General features: G+C 54.1%; 2 protein-coding genes across 2 annotated transcripts in view; one reads left to right on the top strand and one right to left on the bottom strand.

Annotated features, from left to right (window-relative positions):
- Window positions 1–13,080, top strand: part of WRAP73 (WD repeat containing, antisense to TP73) — a 13,414-nt gene extending 334 nt beyond the window's left edge. The window contains exons 2-12 of the mRNA XM_021683372.2: window positions 2,813–2,965; window positions 3,491–3,607; window positions 6,957–7,029; window positions 8,224–8,327; window positions 8,968–9,054; window positions 9,346–9,480; window positions 9,557–9,634; window positions 10,634–10,739; window positions 11,738–11,863; window positions 12,230–12,421; window positions 12,742–13,080. Coding sequence (XP_021539047.1) covers window positions 2,813–2,965; window positions 3,491–3,607; window positions 6,957–7,029; window positions 8,224–8,327; window positions 8,968–9,054; window positions 9,346–9,480; window positions 9,557–9,634; window positions 10,634–10,739; window positions 11,738–11,863; window positions 12,230–12,421; window positions 12,742–12,884 — 1,314 coding nt within the window. The 3' untranslated portion in view covers window positions 12,885–13,080. The remainder of the gene's footprint in view (window positions 1–2,812; window positions 2,966–3,490; window positions 3,608–6,956; window positions 7,030–8,223; window positions 8,328–8,967; window positions 9,055–9,345; window positions 9,481–9,556; window positions 9,635–10,633; window positions 10,740–11,737; window positions 11,864–12,229; window positions 12,422–12,741) is intronic.
- A 588-nt stretch (window positions 13,081–13,668) lies between these two features.
- On the bottom strand, window positions 13,669–17,604 carry TPRG1L (tumor protein p63 regulated 1 like). Its single transcript, XM_021683371.1, has 5 exons — window positions 17,334–17,604; window positions 17,129–17,220; window positions 16,867–17,043; window positions 15,646–15,799; window positions 13,669–15,030 (listed from the first exon to the last, which is right to left on the bottom strand). Exons 1-5 carry the CDS (start codon window positions 17,532–17,534, stop codon window positions 14,836–14,838), a joined length of 819 nt encoding a protein of 272 aa, XP_021539046.1. The 5' UTR covers window positions 17,535–17,604; the 3' UTR covers window positions 13,669–14,835.
- Between the last annotated feature and the right edge of the window lie 380 nt (window positions 17,605–17,984).

Raw genomic sequence — 17,984 nt, 5'->3', positions numbered from 1 at the left:
GAGGATGCCCGGAGCAGGGGCCCTGGGGCAGGGGACCCGGGCTGTGGTCTTGGGAGCAGGGGCTCTGGGGCAGGGGAACCGGGCAGATATACCGAGCCGGGGCTCCAGGCAGGTGACCTGGGTGGATACTAGAGCAGGGGCTTGGGGCAGAGGACTTAGGCAGTGGTCCTGGGCAGGGGACTGGGGCAGATATCCCAAACCGGGGCTCAGTGCAGGTGACCTGGGTGGATATCTGGAGCAGGGACTCAGGGCAGAGGACTTGGGCAGATGCTCCAAGCAGGAGCCCCAGGAGCCAGGCTTGGGCAGGTGCCAGCCTCCCTGCACCTCAGTTTCCATCTGTCAGAAGCAGATAATGGCAATGCTGTCTTCACACATTTGAGGATACAAGGGTATCAGCTCATTGTTATTTTGACACATAAAGGCAAATATATGATTCTGTTGGCTGTAATCTGGTGCATTCGTGTGGCTACTTTGTCTTTTCCTGCCCTCTTCACCTGCCTCTACCATATGCCAAAGAAGTGATTGAAATAATAGCAATCTGTGCCCAGATAAATGGAGTTGTCTGCACTGCTATTTATTTGAGCTGTTAGGACTTGAGCTGTTCATTACTGGGGCGATAGAATGGTGCTAAAATCAGAGTTACTCTGTACGGGAAATGTAAGTTTTGAAATAGACCAATATCATCAATGTATGTCCTCGGAATCTGGGGTGTGGGAGGCAGTAGGGGGGAGATAATTGACATTGGAAATCCATTAAGAAAAAAATCATGCCTTATAAAAGTGTACTTAGTTCTATGTATGAACTGACTGATGCTTCATGATTCTTTCTCAGATTGAGCCTTACTAACATCCCTGTTATTTGTCTAGCTCTTTGAGAATATAACTCCTTTATAGACGTATTATTGTAAATCACATAAATTAGCATTCAGCTACAAAATACATAATGTTTTCTGCTTAAAGTTCACCCCAGAAACCTTGGTATATTTTTCAAAGTGCTCCCCATAAATTAAGTTTTTAAAAAATCGTTTATGAAAATCCCAGTAAATTATAGAAAGAAGGACTGTATTACTTTGCTTTCTTTTTGTTGCTCTTTTGGCTTCTAGACTCTGGTGAAAATATGCAAGACACTTGATTAAAATGTTACTGGAATCATGTTCTTCAAAGGTCTATCCTAAATCCTGAAGAAAGTAGGTCTGTGTTGCCATTTTTAATATCTTGCAACAGATTTGACATGGTTTCACAAGTATTGATACAGATATTCCATTTCATAAGGAGTTCATTGTAACTGATCACAAAGCTACAGTGTGACCTGTGTTCTAATCCGCAATTGCCCTCCCCTCTCCTTTTGACAAGGAAAACTCATGAGGCCTTTTTAAGATGAAAGTGCATAGAACACAAACCAGTGATTAGTTTGATCTTGATAAGGACAAGAAGGAAGCAATTAACATTAAAAATCAGCTGTTCATTTTAAAATTGTAATATAATCTATAGTCAGCAGATAAGTAAACTCAAATTATTTGCTTAGATATGGGTATTATTAACAACCATGGCCATAAACTGTCTTCAGGAAAATAGTATTGACACTTACACATGTTCCTAGGCAGTATTCAGAATAAGGCAGTGCAGCTGTAAGAAAAATACCCCTGCTTTTCCCTCCTGTGCTGGGAAAGCGTAGTCCTCATCCCACACGTCTCCTTTGAGCCTCCAGGATACCAGCTGGGTGTCTTACAACTCAAGTCAGTTCTGGCACGATCTGCCTGGAGACCCAACAGGTGGACAGTACCCACTCCGCATCAGATGCCAGCCACAGTAGCAGGCCTTCAACTTATCCACAGACTCACCGGGCTACAAGTTCCCACATCCCCCTCTCAGGTTGGGTTAATCTGCCAGAGTGGCTCACAGAACTCAGGGAAACACTGGCTTACATTTGCCAGTGTGCCAAAACATATGATAAAGGACACAGGTGACCAGCCAGATGATGGAGAAATACATAGGACAAGGTGTGAGAGGGTCTGGGGTGCAGGAGCCTCTGTCCCCATGGGGTGGGGTGCATCACCTTCTTTATGTGGGTGTGTTCACCAGCCTAGAAGCTCTCTGACCCCCACACTGTTGGCATTTTTACAGAGGATTCCTCATGACCAATTGTTAACTCCATTTCCAGCCCTCTCCCCTCTCTGGAGGATAGGGTGGGGCTGAAAATTCCAAGATTCTAATCATAGCTGGTATTTCTGGTGACCAGGAAACCCATGTAGAGTTGCCTCGTTAGAACAAAAGATGCCCCTATCGCCCAGGAGGTTTCAAGGGCTTCAGGTGTCCCGTGTCAGGGCCCGGGGGCAGAGACTAGTATGTATGTTCTGTTACCTCAAAGTAAGTGAGCGTTTGCAAAGCATCCTTATGTCTCAGTGGTCCTTCTCAGCGAGGACCCCGAGACCTCCCTCCTCACTTCTATGACTTGTCTGCAGGTGCTCCAAACAGCAGAGCCCTTGGTTAGTTCACAGAAGAGCTCGTCTCATGCTGCTTCCTACTTGAGTTCTTAATGTGTAAGTAGGAAAGGCGTAGAAAATGACTCGTCTACTTTACCCTGGAACATAACAATTTTAACACATATTTTGTATATTTCAACTGTATCCTTGTGTGAACTTCTTTTCTGTTTCAAGTGGGTGATAGAGTCGGTGAACATGAGCCGTCCAGATTGAAGATGCGTCTGAAAGGAGAGAAGGAAATGGAATTCCTGGACGGAGGGGAGTGCAGATATCCTGAAGTCTCCCTTCCTTTAGATTGTAGACCATCAAGGGTCTCTTTTCCCTTTTTAGGCTTCTTGTGTCCAGTATCGCTTAGTGATCCGGGATGTGAACACCCTTCAGATCCTTCAGCTGTACACATGCCTGGACCAGATCCAGCACATCGAGTGGTCAGCGGACTCCCTGTTCATCCTGTGTGCCATGTACAAGCGGGGGCTGGTGCAGGTGCGCTGCCCGCAGGGCTTGGAGCCGGGAGGCCTTTCCAGAGGGTAGCCTGGACAGAGCGCTTGTGTTCTGTTACCCTTATAGTTTGGTGGGGAGAAAAGGGGGCAATGTAGCTCAAAGCCAGTTTTCTCTTAAAATTATAATTGTTTTAACGGTTTAGGTACTTTCAAAACAAGAAAGCACTTAGATATTCTTAATTTGTAAGCAAATAGAATTCTGTAACAGGAAGTATTCACAGACAGCTGTGTAGCAGCTTGGACATCATGGGTTTTGGGAAGCAGTAGATGTGGTGTTCTGTACAGATCTAAAGTCTCCCTACAGGAGCTCTTAGGGCTGGCAAAGGGAATAAACTGTTTAAAACTCAGCACAGTGAAGTCACATAGCAGTGTGGCTTTGTGCCGCAAGCAGGCCCCGGCCCCTCCTCAGGAAAGATTTGGAAAGATGCCCTGTGTCGTGAGCTGTGTTTTGGCTTGGTCCGTGTGCTGATCTGTTGTGGTTCTGCACTCGTGTGTGTTGCAAATGCAGGTGTGGTCCTTGGAGCAGCCGGAATGGCACTGCAGAATCGACGAGGGCTCGGCCGGGCTGGTGGCCTCGTGCTGGAGCCCCGACGGCCGCCACATTCTCAACACCACCGAGTTCCACGTAAGTGCGCAGGCACGTGGCACTGATCCCTTTCTCCTGAAATCCCCCGGTAGCGGTAAAGTGGGTGAATTTTAGAGAAAGAGGTGTGTCTTAAGTCATTGGAGTGTTAGAATCGCATCGTGTCGTTACATAATCTTTTTGCCCAATTTTAAAGAAAAATAAAGCAGATTTTTAAAAAATTCTTCAATTACATTTTTAAGGATTTAAACAGTGCCTTTACTTTGACAGTAGAAGGTGAGCTTCATTGTGAACGAGCTTCCATTTTTCCGTTCAGCTGCCTGACCTGTGACCATCAGTCACTGCTTCGCCCTTCTGTTCTTCCCACGCTGGCGCTCCCCCTGGGCCCTGGCACTGCGCTGGGGCTCCACATACAGACACGGGTGTTTGAAATCTGGTAATAAATCCTGGGACCAGTATAAGTATGCCTCATGAATGTATAAAATTAGGGAATTTGGCAAATACAAGGTGTTAGGGTAGAAGGTCTTTGGTGTCGGCACTGTTTGTTTCCAGTGTAGAAACATGCATGAATTAATGATGTGTCTTTGAGGGGGTGTTATAACCCAGTGTTTGGGCCTGAAGCCCCTGAGGGCCATCTGAGGCCTGGGCTCCCAGTTGCCTAGTGCATGCATGTGGCAAGGGAGCCATGAGGATGCGGAGTGACCCTGTGGGTGTTCTCCAGTGTTTTCCGGTCTTTTTCACTTTGGCGTCATCTGGGATAAGGTTTGCATCCAGCCGTGCGGGGACGGCCGCTTCAGTCGGCCATGTGGCTTCACATGGCTGCTTCAGTTTGAAAACCTGCTTTAAATGTGGTTTCTGCTGATACCGGCTGTTGGAGAGTGAGCAGGACACAAAGGGCATTGGTTTCCCCGTGGTGCAGACGCTGACCTTTTAAAGATGCTCACAACTCGAAGTTCTCGGATATGGTGATCTGAACTATCTATGTGGCCTTGCCTGACAGTCTTCACGATTAGAATTCTTGGGGCAGAATCCAGTCTCCAGATGGGCACGTTCCATGGGCTCCCGGCCTCGTGTACATCCATATGACAAAGAAACTGTGGGCCCTTTGGACAAGATTCCAGGAGTATAAGAAGGGAAGACTGGCGTGTGCATACACATACACACGTGTGTACACACTGCTGTTTGGTTTGCATTTGTTTAAAGTTTATGTGCATGAACTCATACTCTATATTCTGTGGTGGTTCTGTTTCCCCTCAGTGGTTTTCAGTTCATCCACATGGAAGGTGTGGCTCGTTCTTCCATCCCTCCTCGGAGAAATCATGCCACTCTGCTATTGCAGGGTATTCGAGGTGCTGGGACCCACGTCGTTGCTGAGAGTCTACTGTACATGTCCTGTGTTGAGATGCCCGGTCTCGGGTGTAACCTTGGGGGTTGCCTAGTTAGGGTAGATGGCATTCAACTTTCCAAAGTATTTGTATCAGGGTTTAGAATGATTACCAATCCAGCAGAGCTGTAGTGTTGTTGCATTTTGGTTTTAATTTTCATTTCTCTGTTAGTGAGGTCGAGTGTTTTCGTATCTTGTTTTACACATCCATACACTCTCACACTTCATTTAAACACGTGAATCAGGGTCATGTGGAGTCCATAATGGTGTGTGGGGTGAGGTGGGGATCTTTTCCCCCACAGTGTTTATCAAGAATTGAGTTTCTTTGTATTTACAGAACATTTCTGATTTTTTTGAAAATTTTTAGTAGATTTTATTTATTTATTTATTTATTTATTTGAGAGAGAAAGCAAGCACAAGTGAGGGGAGGGCAGAGGGGGAGGGAGAGGGGCGAGAGAATGCCAAGCAGACTTCGCACTGAGCACGTGAGACTCGGGGCTCGATCCCATGACCCTGAGATCCTGACCTGAGCCGAAACCAAGAGCTGGACACTTAACCGACTGAGCCACCAGGCGCCCTGCACATTTCTGATTTGTATTCCTGTTCGGTTGTTGGTCCATCGATGTGCCAGTTGCAGACTGTTTACGTCACTGGGGTTTGTGGTGTGTCAGCATCGGACGGGACTGGTCCGCCTTTCTTGCTCTCATTCGGTCAGGTTTTTGAACGTACTTGGGAGGCTCTGTAACTAGCTGCTCTCAGTGAGGACTGTTGTTGCGTCACAATGCCCTGAACCTGTGTTGTGCATCATTGTTCTTTATCTCTCACGGATCTTCTTGCCTCACGGCCCGTGTTGGTGGCTCTTGGCGTTGCACGACCACGTTCTGGCTTGGGCTCTTGTGCTATGTCTTTTTCAGTCCTGTTACTTTCCACTTTTCCGTGTCCTTGCCTCAAAAAAATAAACGGACAGACTTTGTCCTGCATATCCACAAAGCCAGTTAACTGCCGTAAGCGGTACACCCACCCCTCAGGCGCCCGCACCGCGGGGACAGGGACGCCTGGCCGGCCCCCATGCCGGCCCCGGTGGCCACATTCTCTGTCAGCGGGACCGCGGCATGCGGGTGGCTGCCCCTCGGCCCCGTGCTGTCGTCGGGGGGATCCGTGGCTCGTTCCCAGTAGCTGGGCGCCACCGTGCTGCACGAGAACGGGCACTTGCTTTCCACCTGCCCTTGGACACACAGTTGGGCTGGTTCCCGTGTGCACTGTGATGAGCAAAGCTGCTGCAAACGCGCACACGGGAGCGTGTCTGCGCACGTCTCCTCGTTCTTGGGGAGGCCCCGGGGCTGGGTGCCAGGAGGTGCCCGCAGACAGTTTTAGGAAGCTGCCAGCTGGCCTCCCCTGTGCCCTTCTGCGTCCCAGCCACCGACCTGGAGGTGAGAGCTCAGGTGTGCTGAGTCTCACTGACACTCGCCATTCCAGGTTTCTGCTATTAGTCTGTGCTGTGGCGTGGTGTCTCCTTGTGGCTTTAGTTCGTGTTTTCACAGCGGTCACCCCCATAAGCCCTTGCGGCATGGCCACCGTGTGGGCGGTCCCGCCGCCCCCTCCTGCTCACGAGTCTGCTGAGGCATAGGAGGAACTGGGTCGACCTCCCTCAGTGCTGGGGACCCCCAGCGACCCATCCAGCGCCCCCACATGAATGTGTTTCTCAGACTGCAGAGCTTCTGCAGGTCTGTTACAAGAGGAAAACTGCCATTACTTTGAAATTTCAAACTACAGTGCACTTATGTTTGACCTTGTGTCACTCACCTAATAGAAAATGAAAACCGAATACCAAGAGCATGAAGTTTCACAACTGTAAACTCGGAAGAAAACATCCCTGGAACTATACTATTTTTAATTCTCCAGCAAACCGCTTACTTGGGTCACTGAGTAGGAGACCGTGGGAGGCTTAAAGTGGTCTTTCAGCAGCTGCTAAATCTATGCTGTTTTCTTTCCCCTTTTCCTCGACAGCTGCGGATAACCGTCTGGTCCTTGTGCACAAAGTCTGTGTCTTACATCAAATATCCTAAAGCCTGTCAGCAGGGTGAGTCGGCCGAAGCTGATTTGAAAGCCATTTTTTGTAGTTTTGGTTCAGGGAGGGGTGCCCTCTTTTATCACAGAGAATTCATGGGCAAAAGTAGCCTTGGCAGCATATCAGCGCAGAGCCAGGCTTTTTTCTCTGCACCCAGACCTGCTAATGCTTCGTCTGTGACTTCCCACGTGTGTTTCTAGAGGACAAGGACTCCACTTTCAAGAGAGAATCAAAGGGCCTCAAAGAAGTAGGGTTTACACGTGGTCCCCTTCCCTCTGTCTGTCGTAGGACTGGGGCCCAGTTCCCTTCAGTTCATGCCTTTCCCGGGACCCTCCCCCCCACTCCAGTTCTGAACTTCAAGCCTCTAGGCCTCCTGGCGGCCAGCCCTGTGGTCTCTGTGCCCGAGAGAGTGTGGCCAGGCAGCCTCGGGAAGGTTCTGCACACCTGGCCTGCCACCGCTGGGAGCTGTGGGTACCCGTTCCTGAATGTGCAGTGATGTGTCTTTCATTTAATAAGCAGAATGAACCTTACGTAATTTGAATATTTTTCCTTTTTTCTGTTGTCATTAGCAGTTTAGAACTTTAATTTGAATGAAATGCAATTGCACGTTCATTTTTTATCTTTTTATAACTGGAATCTCAGTGTCTCTCCAGATAGCATACACATTTCTTGAGTGGAAGCAACGGGTGTTTGTGTGTTCCTCTGGCTCATGAAGTGTGAGATGTGGCCCAGGGCTTTTTTCCAGGCTCACACAGAACTGGAAAATTAGCATTTTCAACCAAAGTCTGTTTGCAAATTCTTACCTTAAATTTACTTCTTCCAAGTAATTAAATTCAGAAGTGAAAATAGGAAGTGTAATGACAAGCTGACTTCAAACCAGCAGAGCCCCCTACGATTGGTTTTCTAAATAACGATCCGTAGGGTATCGTGAGGTGTAAGCTGCATTTTTGGGTGATGCCCTGTGGTTCTTCGCGGGTCCGGTTCTTCGGTTTCCTCACAGATCCCAGCCGGGCTCTGCGGGTGTATGTGGAGCGGCCCCGCCGGACGGTGGAGCCCACCGTGGGTCCCTGCGCGCTCAGCTCGGCGCCTCTGTGGGCGGCGTGGGCCTGTGCCTTCCTGCAACCTCTGCTTCCCACTTCTCGTGCCTCCTTGAACGTGTGAGTCCTCCTCCTCGGCCCCGACAGCAGGCCCGTTTCCTCTCGGCAGGGGTTGCCTTCACCCGGGACGGTCGCTACCTGGCGCTGGCCGAGCGGCGGGACTGCAAGGACCACGTGAGCGTCTTCGTCTGCAGCGACTGGCAGCTCCTGCGGGTAGGAGGTGCTCGGCGGTCCTGCGGGCGGGCGGCTGACTCGTGGTCCCTGGCAGCCGCAGGGCGCCTCGCTCCAGAGGGCGGCGGATGGGCCCGCCCGGGGTGTGGGGGCGTGGTGTGCCGTGGGATTTGCATGTTGCCATACGAGGAGGAGTGTCTGCCCTGGGCGAGACGCCAGGGTGACAGGGTGCCGAGCAGCCTGGGGTGCAGAGCCCTGCCCTGGCAGGGCTTACATCTGCGGGAGGGCGGGTGCAGAGAAGCCTCTGCAGTGGGAATGCCCATTGCATCGGAGCACCGCGGAGACCTCGTCCACTGGGCATGGAGTGTTCTGGCACGATCTTGCCTGAGTTGGCCTTACAGGAGTGAGGCTGAGCCAGGCAGGAAGAGGAGGGAGAGGGGTGCGTGGGGCAGGCAGCATGAGGGGCCGTGCTGGGCCCTGTCCTGCCTGGTGGGCTCCAGCCACGTTCTGGCTAGCCTGGGACCTCCTCAGTGCTCAGGCAGGAGTTTAATTGCAGAAGGACAGAGCTGTAGATATTTTTGTCCACTTTATATAAGGAAATTAAATACTAAATGTGTTAAATAAAAACATCAATTATAAATTGTGCATTTGTTTATCTGTTTCTCCCTCTTGCCTTTGGAAGCACTTTGATACGGAGACCCAGGACCTCGCAGGGATTGAGTGGGCCCCAAATGGCTGTGTGCTGGCCGTGTGGGACACCTGTCTGGAGGTATAGAAAGGGACCAGGTAGACCCCTTGTGTTTTAAGTGCTTTGACCTGTGTTTACTTGATGCTTTGCGAATGTGGTGGCTCGGTTAGCTTCCCGGGCTCCGATGCTGAGCAGCAGTCCTTTGAGCAGAAAGTCCTTAGGTTTGTGGCCAAGGTCCCCACTGTCACCTCGGCAGGAGGGCCTGTCTTCCCTCCGACTTCCCACTCACTGTCCGAGTCCCACTGGCGGGTGTCTGTGTCCTTCCCGGGCTCAGGTCGGTGTGAGTCCCCGCAGCCGTGGTGTCTCCTCCAGTACAAGGTCCTGCTCTACTCATTGGACGGCCGGCTCTTGTCTGCCTACTGTGCCTACGAGTGGTCCCTGGGCGTCAAGTCTGTGGCCTGGAGCCCCAGCAGCCAGTTCCTGGCGGTCGGAAGCTATGACGGGAAGGTGAGGACAGAGCCGCGCACGCGGTGACCCGGGGCACAGCGCGGACCAGGCTCCCACGCGCACTTTGTCTCCTCAGGTGCGCATTCTTAATCACGTGACTTGGAAAGTGATCACAGAGTTTGGGCATCCAGCGACCGTGAATAATCCCAAAATAGTAAGTCTGGAATACGTGCTGCCCTCAGAGCAATATTTGGGGAAGGGAGGTAGAAAAATACCGCTTTTTCACTTTACGTATTGGTTGTGATGTAGGTACTTACATCACTAGAAACTTCTGTCACTGTAACATTTCAGAGGATTGGAAGCAGTGTCCCTGCCCTATCCCTCCCCCTCCCCAGATGTCTCAGATCTGCCCCTGCTCTCGGCACAGTAACCAGGGTCTCCTGCCTGCAAGCACTGAGCATCTGGGGCTGGAGAAGCAGACCAAAAAGTACGGAGTGGGTGTCCCTGGGGCAGGCAGGGACAGGTGGCCTGCTGAGGGATCACGGGGTCAGACGCCGGGAAGAAGTGATACAGGATCTGAGGGAGAAGCTGTTCAGGCAGCGGGAACAAGAAGTGCAAAGATCCTGAGGCAGGCGCTGGGAGCGGGGGCAGCACAGCAGGGGACAGACAGACCCTGGCCTTGGGGAGCTTGCCCACGGATGAGAAACATGAGTAGAGACGGAAGGAAGGCCGGGAGGGGTACCTGGGGAAGTCAGGCTCAGGCGGAGGTCCTGAGGAAGGACTGGGCTGGAGGTGCAGGCAAGGAGGTTGTAGGAGGCCAAGTCCAAGCAGGCCGGCCATACAGGCCTGGGAGAGTGCTGCAGGCCCTTCCAGCCTGCAGCCCCAGCGCCCTCTAAAGCTGTAGGGCGGGCGGGGGCTCCGTCACCTCGGGCACAGGTCTGTCAGGCTTCAGGCCACAGATGCCCCCTCGTTCCCGGGGCCTGTGTCCGTTACCTGCCGAGTGGCCGGTCGCGTCATGCAGGTTTATATGCCGCCAGCACACACTGAGGGCGCTTAGAACCCCCACGAGGGAGCGGGTGTTGCTGGGCCAGCGTCTCTGTCCTGTCACCGGGAACGGCACGCCTTGCCATGAGGTCAGGCGTCACTATTACCGGGTGCTGTCACCGCCTCTGCTCCCACCTGTCCTGAGCGGGGTGGTTGTCGTGTGTTCCAGGTTGTGTATAAGGAAGCTGAGAAGAATCCGCGGCTGGCACTGGGCCGCCTTGCCTTCCCCCTGCCCAGAGCAGCGGCCGGCCCAGCCTCCACCACGGAGAGCAAATGTGAGCGCAGAGGGCGGGGGTCATTCACTTTCTTCTCCTTTTCTTTTTTGTGAGAGAATCCCACTTGTCCAGGTAGAGTTCAGATGTTCTTTTTTTTTTTTATTTGCGAGAGAGAAAGTGTGAGCACACGCACAGGGGAGGGGCAGAGGGAGAAGCAGACTCCCCGCTGAGCAGGGAGCCAGACGCGGGGCTTGAACCCAGGACCCTGAGATCATGACCTGAGCCGAAGGCAGACGCTTAACCAACCCAGCCACGCAGGCGTCCCCAGACATTGGTTTTTTTAGGTACACACTTTCCCTTTCCTGTAACACCTCCCAGCCATGTACCTCCACCTGCGGATCAGGAGAGCAGGGGAAATGTTTGTTGATTGCATTTAAGCGCTGGGAATCCCAATCTGACAGCCCGTGCTCTGCGGGTGATTTCTTTAAGGAATGGTAGAGTGCCCTCGGGTCAGCCAGAGGGGTGGGAGCAGTCAGGGGCCTGGCCTGGAGCTGCCGAGCTGCTTGTGGGTCCCGGCCGCTGGCTGCGCTTCAGTCCCCGCTTCGGTTCAGCGGGCGCAGCGAGGGCGTCCCGCGGGCTTGAGGATAGAGGGGGGCCTGGAGCAGCCAGCAGGCCGGGCGGCGTCCGCGGCCCAGCTGCGGGCCCGCACCCCCGGTGGGGCAGCCTGGACACAGCGAGCACACCTGCCTGCCTGGCCTTCGTCCTCCTCTTACCCTTTTGCTGCTGGTTTTATGATGTTGTTTAAGGCTTTCTTGTAGAGCAGTTTGGGGCGTACGGCGAAATGGAGGGGAAGGCGGAGTTCCCGCACGCCCCTGCCCCGCGTGTGCGGGCGCCCCGCTGTGGGACCCCTCCGCGGGACGCACGGCCCCGCCCCGATTTCGGAGCGTTTGCCCCACGCGCTGACGTGGCGTGGCTCCGTGAGGGCGGGGCGGCCGCCACGCGGTGTCGCCCACGCGCGCCCCGCGACTACCCGCAGCGTCCGCTCTTCGATGTTCCAGACGAGGTCGCCTCGGCGCCAGTGTCCTTGCAGACTGTGAAGCCCGTCGCTGACCGAGCGAACCCGAGAATCGGCGTGGGCGCGCTCGCCTTCAGCCCGGACAACTACTTCCTGGCCACGAGGAGCGGTCAGTGGCTGCGGGCCCGCGCCGGGTCCGCTCACGCTTTCCTTTGAGCCCCGGCGCCCAGACCCTGGGAGGAGGAAGCCAGGTGCCAGGCTGCCCGGAGCGCCGCGTCCCCCCGTCTGGCGCTGGGCCGCGGAAGCTTGCGGAGGCGCAGCCTGGTCGGGCAGAGCAGTCGGAGGTCGACGCTGGTAAAGAACAGCGGCGGCCGCCACCCCGGCGGGCCCGTTTTGGACAGGTTTTCAGCAGTCGTCAGGCCTGCCTGCGGCCCTGAGCCCGGGGGCGGGGGAGGGAGTGTGGTGCCCGCGGGTCGGGGGCTGCCCTTCGTGCGCGGCGACGACGCGAGGACCCGTCCACGTCTCTCCTCCTCAGACAGCGTCCCGAACGCCGTCTGGATCTGGGACATACAGAAGCTGCGACTCTTCGTGGTGCTCGAGCAGCTGTCCCCGGTGCGCTCCTTCCAGTGGGACCCCCAGCAGCCCCGGCTGGCCATCTGCACGGGAGGCAGCAAGGTGTACCTGTGGTCGCCGGCGGGCTGCGTGTCGGTGCAGGTGCCGGGGGAAGGTGAGCGCGGGGTTCTGTGTTCTCCGGGCGGCCGTAGGCGGAACCCCAGCGGTCGAGCCCGCCCCGGCTCCCTGCGTCACTGCGTCACTGCCTCGAGCGTGAGGTGGGAGTCGCGGTCCGTATCCTCGGGGAAACGTCACAGCCGGCCCCCAGTACGCACACCTAGCACAGTCCTGCTGCTAGCAGCTTCTAGGCCATGTGAGGAGGCCCCCCGAGCTGAGAGGTGGGGCTGTAGCTGAGTCTCTCCAGGCCTGTCCTCTGCCCACGGGATGTGGGGCCACGTTCACCCTTTAACCCTCTGGCCGCCTGTCTTTGTCCAGGTGACTTTCAGGTGCTTTCTCTGTGCTGGCATTTCAGCGGGGACTCACTGGCTCTGCTCAGTAAGGACCACTTCTGTCTGTGTTTCCTGGAGACCGGGGAGAGAGTTGGCACCGCCTTTGGACGGCCCGGTGACCACACATAGGGCCTGTGTGTACCCAGGCCCGGGTGAGACCGAGGCGGGATGCCTGGCACGTGCCGGCTGTGGAGAAGGGACGGGCTTCACTGGGGAGTTGCTCTAGCTGGCCCAGAGGGAATGATCTGCTGTTATTTTTCTATAGCGTTTTTGTAAATATGTATGGTATGAAACTAATTTTTTTTAAATAAATATTTGCTAATTCATAAAATGGCTGATGCTTGTGTTCGTGAAAGGTTTGGGTCATGGGAAGGACTCCTTCGGGTTTGTTGCAGGTTTTGGGTTCACTTTCTGATAAAGTAACTGACCCCGTTTCTCCCTCAGACAGATGTCCTGCTCTGCTCTGGAGACTCCATTCCCCATCACTGGAGGTTTCTGGAGAACGGGCTTGGGCTTCCCATGGGCTGTGTTCTGGAGTGCAGGGAGGGGAGCCCTGAGCACTGTGAGGGGTGGTGCCACATGGGGGAGAGGGGGAAATGCAGGTCCCAAGGCCATTGGGTCAAGGTCGGCTCTGCAGGGAGTCCGGCCTGGCCTTCTGTCCAGAGCAGTTCCATCCACCTCTCAATTAAGGTGCTTCTGACAGCGGCCAGGACTGAGAGGCGCCGGCGGAGGAAGTAGGATTCCAAACCTGGACTCGTCATCCTGGCTAAAGGCTAGTTTGTACACCACTATCTGGGCTTTTCTGTGAGTGAACTGTACCAGAACAGTAACTCCTTAGGATCCCGAATGTGCACAGCAAGTTGGCAGATTTACAAAGCTAACAGCTTCAAAGAAGGAACGACATCCGTTCGACTGTAAATGTCTTTACTACAAGACCAAAAACGAAGGCTCAAGACCCAGGTGGTGTGGAAGCAGCCTTTCGATTTTCATAGGCTGCTGCATTTGGAGCACATCCATGCTGACTAAAGCTACACCAGAGTTGTAAATATGGAGGAAGAAACCTGTGAGCCAGCACTTCAAGCTGATAACAAATGCTCCTGGTCGAGCCAGCAAGCCGAGGACGGGTGGGCGCATGGGTAGTGTGCCCGGTTCCCACATGGACATGCTCTTCTGTGGGCCGCCACGGCTCAGGCGTGGTCAGGGCGACGCTGACAGCCTCCGGTCTGCGTGGGCGCTGCGGTCACCGGGCCAGGGGTTAGCAGCATAGGAGCTGAGAATCTAATACGGTCCCTTTTTTTAAAAGGGCATTCTTTAAAAGCAAAGTAAGCAATCCCCATTTTAAATATGAGTATGAGAATACAAATCTAGACTAGGCATAGTTGTCCTACTGTTTGCAAAGAATATCAAGGTGACTCTCAAATTAATGAATTGTCTAAAAATGACTTCCTGCAAACTTCTGGGCCTGGGAAAGATGCCAGAGGTATTAACACAATATAATTTTAGAAAAAGTGTGACTTTAGGTCAAACACATATTTACACAAAAGCAGCTGTTCATTCAGGAGCTGACGAGGCAGACTGTCTCTCCTTTAGTTCAACAGTCTGGGTTGTTTTGCATTTAGCTTTAAAAAAATGAATTAAATTTCAAAATACAAAATTTGACACCAAGTATAAAGGTATTTGCAGCTACAGGCACTGGGGTTTAGGGACCTCCCTGGGTGGAACAATCTACACGGTTGAAGTGCTAGCAGGGAGGTTCTAGTGGGATCACACGTTTATTAACATGCTAGAGTGCTGGGCTGGGCTGGGAAGGACCATGAAAAGCCAAATGCAGACACTCCAGGAAAAACATGGAAACAGGTTCTAGAAGATGGAATACCGGCCAGGACAGGGACAGCTAGATTCATTTTGCTTTTTGTCTGTAGCTCCTATTACCAGATGTCCAAGATTCAGCTAGACTATAGAATTCATTGGACTATTCTAATCACGCTCAGATTCCCGAAAGGTTAACAGCCCCAACCCTGCCAGGGGTAGCAGAGCTGGCCTGACACCCCGAGTCCCCAGATCTGCCTGTGGGCAGCGTCTAGAAGCCTATTTTGCCTCTGGTCATGGAATAACCCAATTTAGCCTCGTTGTTAATGAAGGACATCAATCCCACGTAGGTCTCAATGAGGAGGGGACGCTCCAAGACCAGCACACCGTTGGCTTGTCCCGGCAAAGGACTCTCTTTTTGGGCTTTTTTGACAGCTTGGATTAACATAGCTTTGAAGCTTTCCAACTTAAAAGAGAGAGAAAACATGTTGCTGATCAGTGATCTATACCGGGAAAAACCCCACCCATTTCTGCACCAGCCCCCGTCACTGCCCTTGGATGGGATGCCTTTCCCACCACATCCTTGTAGTCGCTTAGCTCACCTTCTTGATGTAGTTCTCTGGACATGTCAGGCCTAGCCCTGTGCTCACGGGGACAGAGGACAAGCCTCACAGAGCCTTGCCCTCTGCAGGTCGGAGCAGTTCTGCTGTAGGGACCTACTTAATCCCTCCGCCACTCACCAGGCTAGCTAAGCAGGCCAAGGGGCACAGCTGGCAAGTGGGCCCCAGGGTGTCCCCTCTTGGTAAACTAGTACAGACTGCCCAGAGCCCTGCTGGGCCCTTCTCTGAGGCAGTCATGGCTGCAAGAGGCCATGTCATAGAGCTACACTGACCAGGAGCCACTGGGCACACAGGGCTATTTCAACATGAGCTAACTAAAACTTTTAAAATTTAGAAGTTTGTTTCCCCAGTTTTACAAGAGCAGCTGAAGTGCCCCACAGCCACATGTGGCCACCGTGGTGAGCAGGGCAGACCTAGGACGTCGCCATCGTAGCCGGGTGGCGCGGCTCTTCGGCTCTTACTTGGCACAGAGAGGCTGTCTTCTCATCCGCACCAGCCATCGGATGCTCTATGAACGTGGCATAGGGCACATTGGTGGACCAGGGGTTCCATCTGTTTATGAAGGAAGGGCGGCTCTGTTTGTCCCACTGAATGCGAATCCCAAAACCTTCTCGCCTGCAGAGAAGAAACGAAGACTTCACACGGCAGGCCCCAGCGCTCCCGGGCAGCCCAGTCAGGTATGAGGGGTGACGTTAGGAAGCTGCTCCATGGCCAAGGACAAGACCTACGACGTTTCCCAGCAGAGAAGAACTTCTGGGCTCTAAGAGTGACAGCAGTCTGGATTCACCACACACTCTGAATACGACAGACTGAATATGCTGTGTTGGTTAAGCCAATCTTTACACAGTGCAATTTAATGGGCAATGAGAAGACTCTGTAGGTGGGCTGAATACATGAATGACAGGTTTGCAACTTTAGGTCTATTGTCCAGAAGTTCTCACTGCTAGCTGGCATTCTTTCCAGTCCCCGATCAAGCCTCTGCAGCAAAACTGTACCTGGACTGCGGAAGTCACTCAACCAAACTAAAGTCTAGACTCCTCATGTTTCACAATACTCCCTTCGGCAAGTCGGCCATTAAATGTTTTCACATTTAACTTTCAGTGACATCTGTAATGAAAACAACACACTTTTTTCTGTTAAAATTCAACTAGAACAGAGCTTGACGTGACCCGTGTAATCCTTTCTTGGCCAGAGGTAAAATGCTGAGTTTGGCCCCCATCTTAAGAATGCCACGTCACGGGGCGCCTGGGTGGCTCAGTTGGTTAAGCGACTGCCTTCGTCTCAGGTCATGATCCTGGAGTCCCAGGATCGAGTCCCGCATCAGGCTCCCTGCTTGGCAGGGAGTCTGCTTCTCCCTCCGACCCTCCCCCTTCTCATGCTCTCTCTTTCCATCTCATTCTCTCTCAAATAAATAAAAAAAATCTTAAAAAAAAAAAGAATGCCACGTCAGGTCTGCCTCCATAGACCAACCTCAAATTCATTTTACTACAAGCCTAATAGCTTTCTTTTTGTGCCAGTTTTCCTTTTAATGCACCTGCTGTCTGGAAGTCTATGGCTTCTATTGATCTGAAGCTGAGGCTTTTATGTTTCCCCAAATGGCAGACCCAAGACAACCCAGAGAACTGGTTTTGGAAGGACTGACTACAGGCCCTGGTACTCGGCTCGCTGTTGAACAGACTTACTTGTTGAGCGATTTCGGGGGAAACTGGAATTCTCCGCAGGAAATGGTGTCCACCGCATTTAAGGCGATGCGGACCACCTGCTGGCACTGAAGGCTGATGAAGTCGTACTTGCAGATGAGAAGCGCCTGGTCTGTGATGAGCACCAGCCGCTCCTTCTCGTTGTTCCAGTGGTCAACCCTGTCCGCACACGGTATGAGTCACCGGGCGCGCCCCGCGCACAGGCCACCCGGCCGGTCCCCGCGCCCCCGCGCGCCCCGCTCACTCGGTCAGCAGCCACACGCCCTGGATGTCGCCGTCCTCCACCGGCCGCACCACCACGCCGATCTCCTCCACCGCCTGCTCAATGGTGCCGGGCTGCGCGGGAGGAGGGCGGGGTCACTCTCGGTCCTCCGGCATCCCCCCAACCCCGGGCCCCCCGGCCCCCCGACCGGCCCAACCGCTCCGCGGCATCCCCCGGCCCGCCTCACCCGGAACACGAAGTACTCCTTGACGCGGGCGCGGCGCGTGGGGTCGTGGATGCTGAGCGGCCACAGCGTCTGGCGCAGCGGCGTGCCCGCGCCCGGCCGCCCCCCAACCGCGCCGCCGCCCGCGCCGACCTCCTCGCCGGCCGCCAGCACCGCCGTGGGGCTCGTGCCCGCAGAGTCCACCGAGTCCCGCAGCTGCAGCATGGCCAGGCCCGCCGCTACCCGGGACCCCGACCCCAGACCTCGCCCGAAGTGGCCGCAGTCGCCGTCGCCGTCGCTGTCGCTACCGCCCCGGGCCCGCCTCGGCCCCGCCCCAGCGCCGGCCCCGCCCCGGCCCTGCGGGTCGCCGCGATTGGCTCGGCCTCGTCAGCCCCGCCTTAGACTCCGCCCCTTCCCGCGCCCACCGGCCCTGGCAATTGGCTCTTCGCCAGCCGTCTTCTGCGATTGGTCCTGCTCGCCTCCAGTTCACAATCGCTCCCGCCCCTCTTCGTACCGGAAGCGTACACCGCACGCACGCCCATTTCCTCTAGACGCGAGGAGGAGAGAGGGGTGGGGCCGAGGCTGGTTGCCAAGGAGACGCAGAGGATGCGCTCTGAGTCAAGTGCCAGTTACCTGTAGAGGGGGTGACTGCCCCCCACCCGCGGTCTCCGCCCC

This window comes from Neomonachus schauinslandi, chromosome 4 (assembly GCF_002201575.2).
Source record: "Neomonachus schauinslandi chromosome 4, ASM220157v2, whole genome shotgun sequence".
Lineage (NCBI taxonomy): Eukaryota > Metazoa > Chordata > Mammalia > Carnivora > Phocidae > Neomonachus > Neomonachus schauinslandi.
This window is presented reverse-complemented; position numbering and strand designations above follow the sequence as displayed.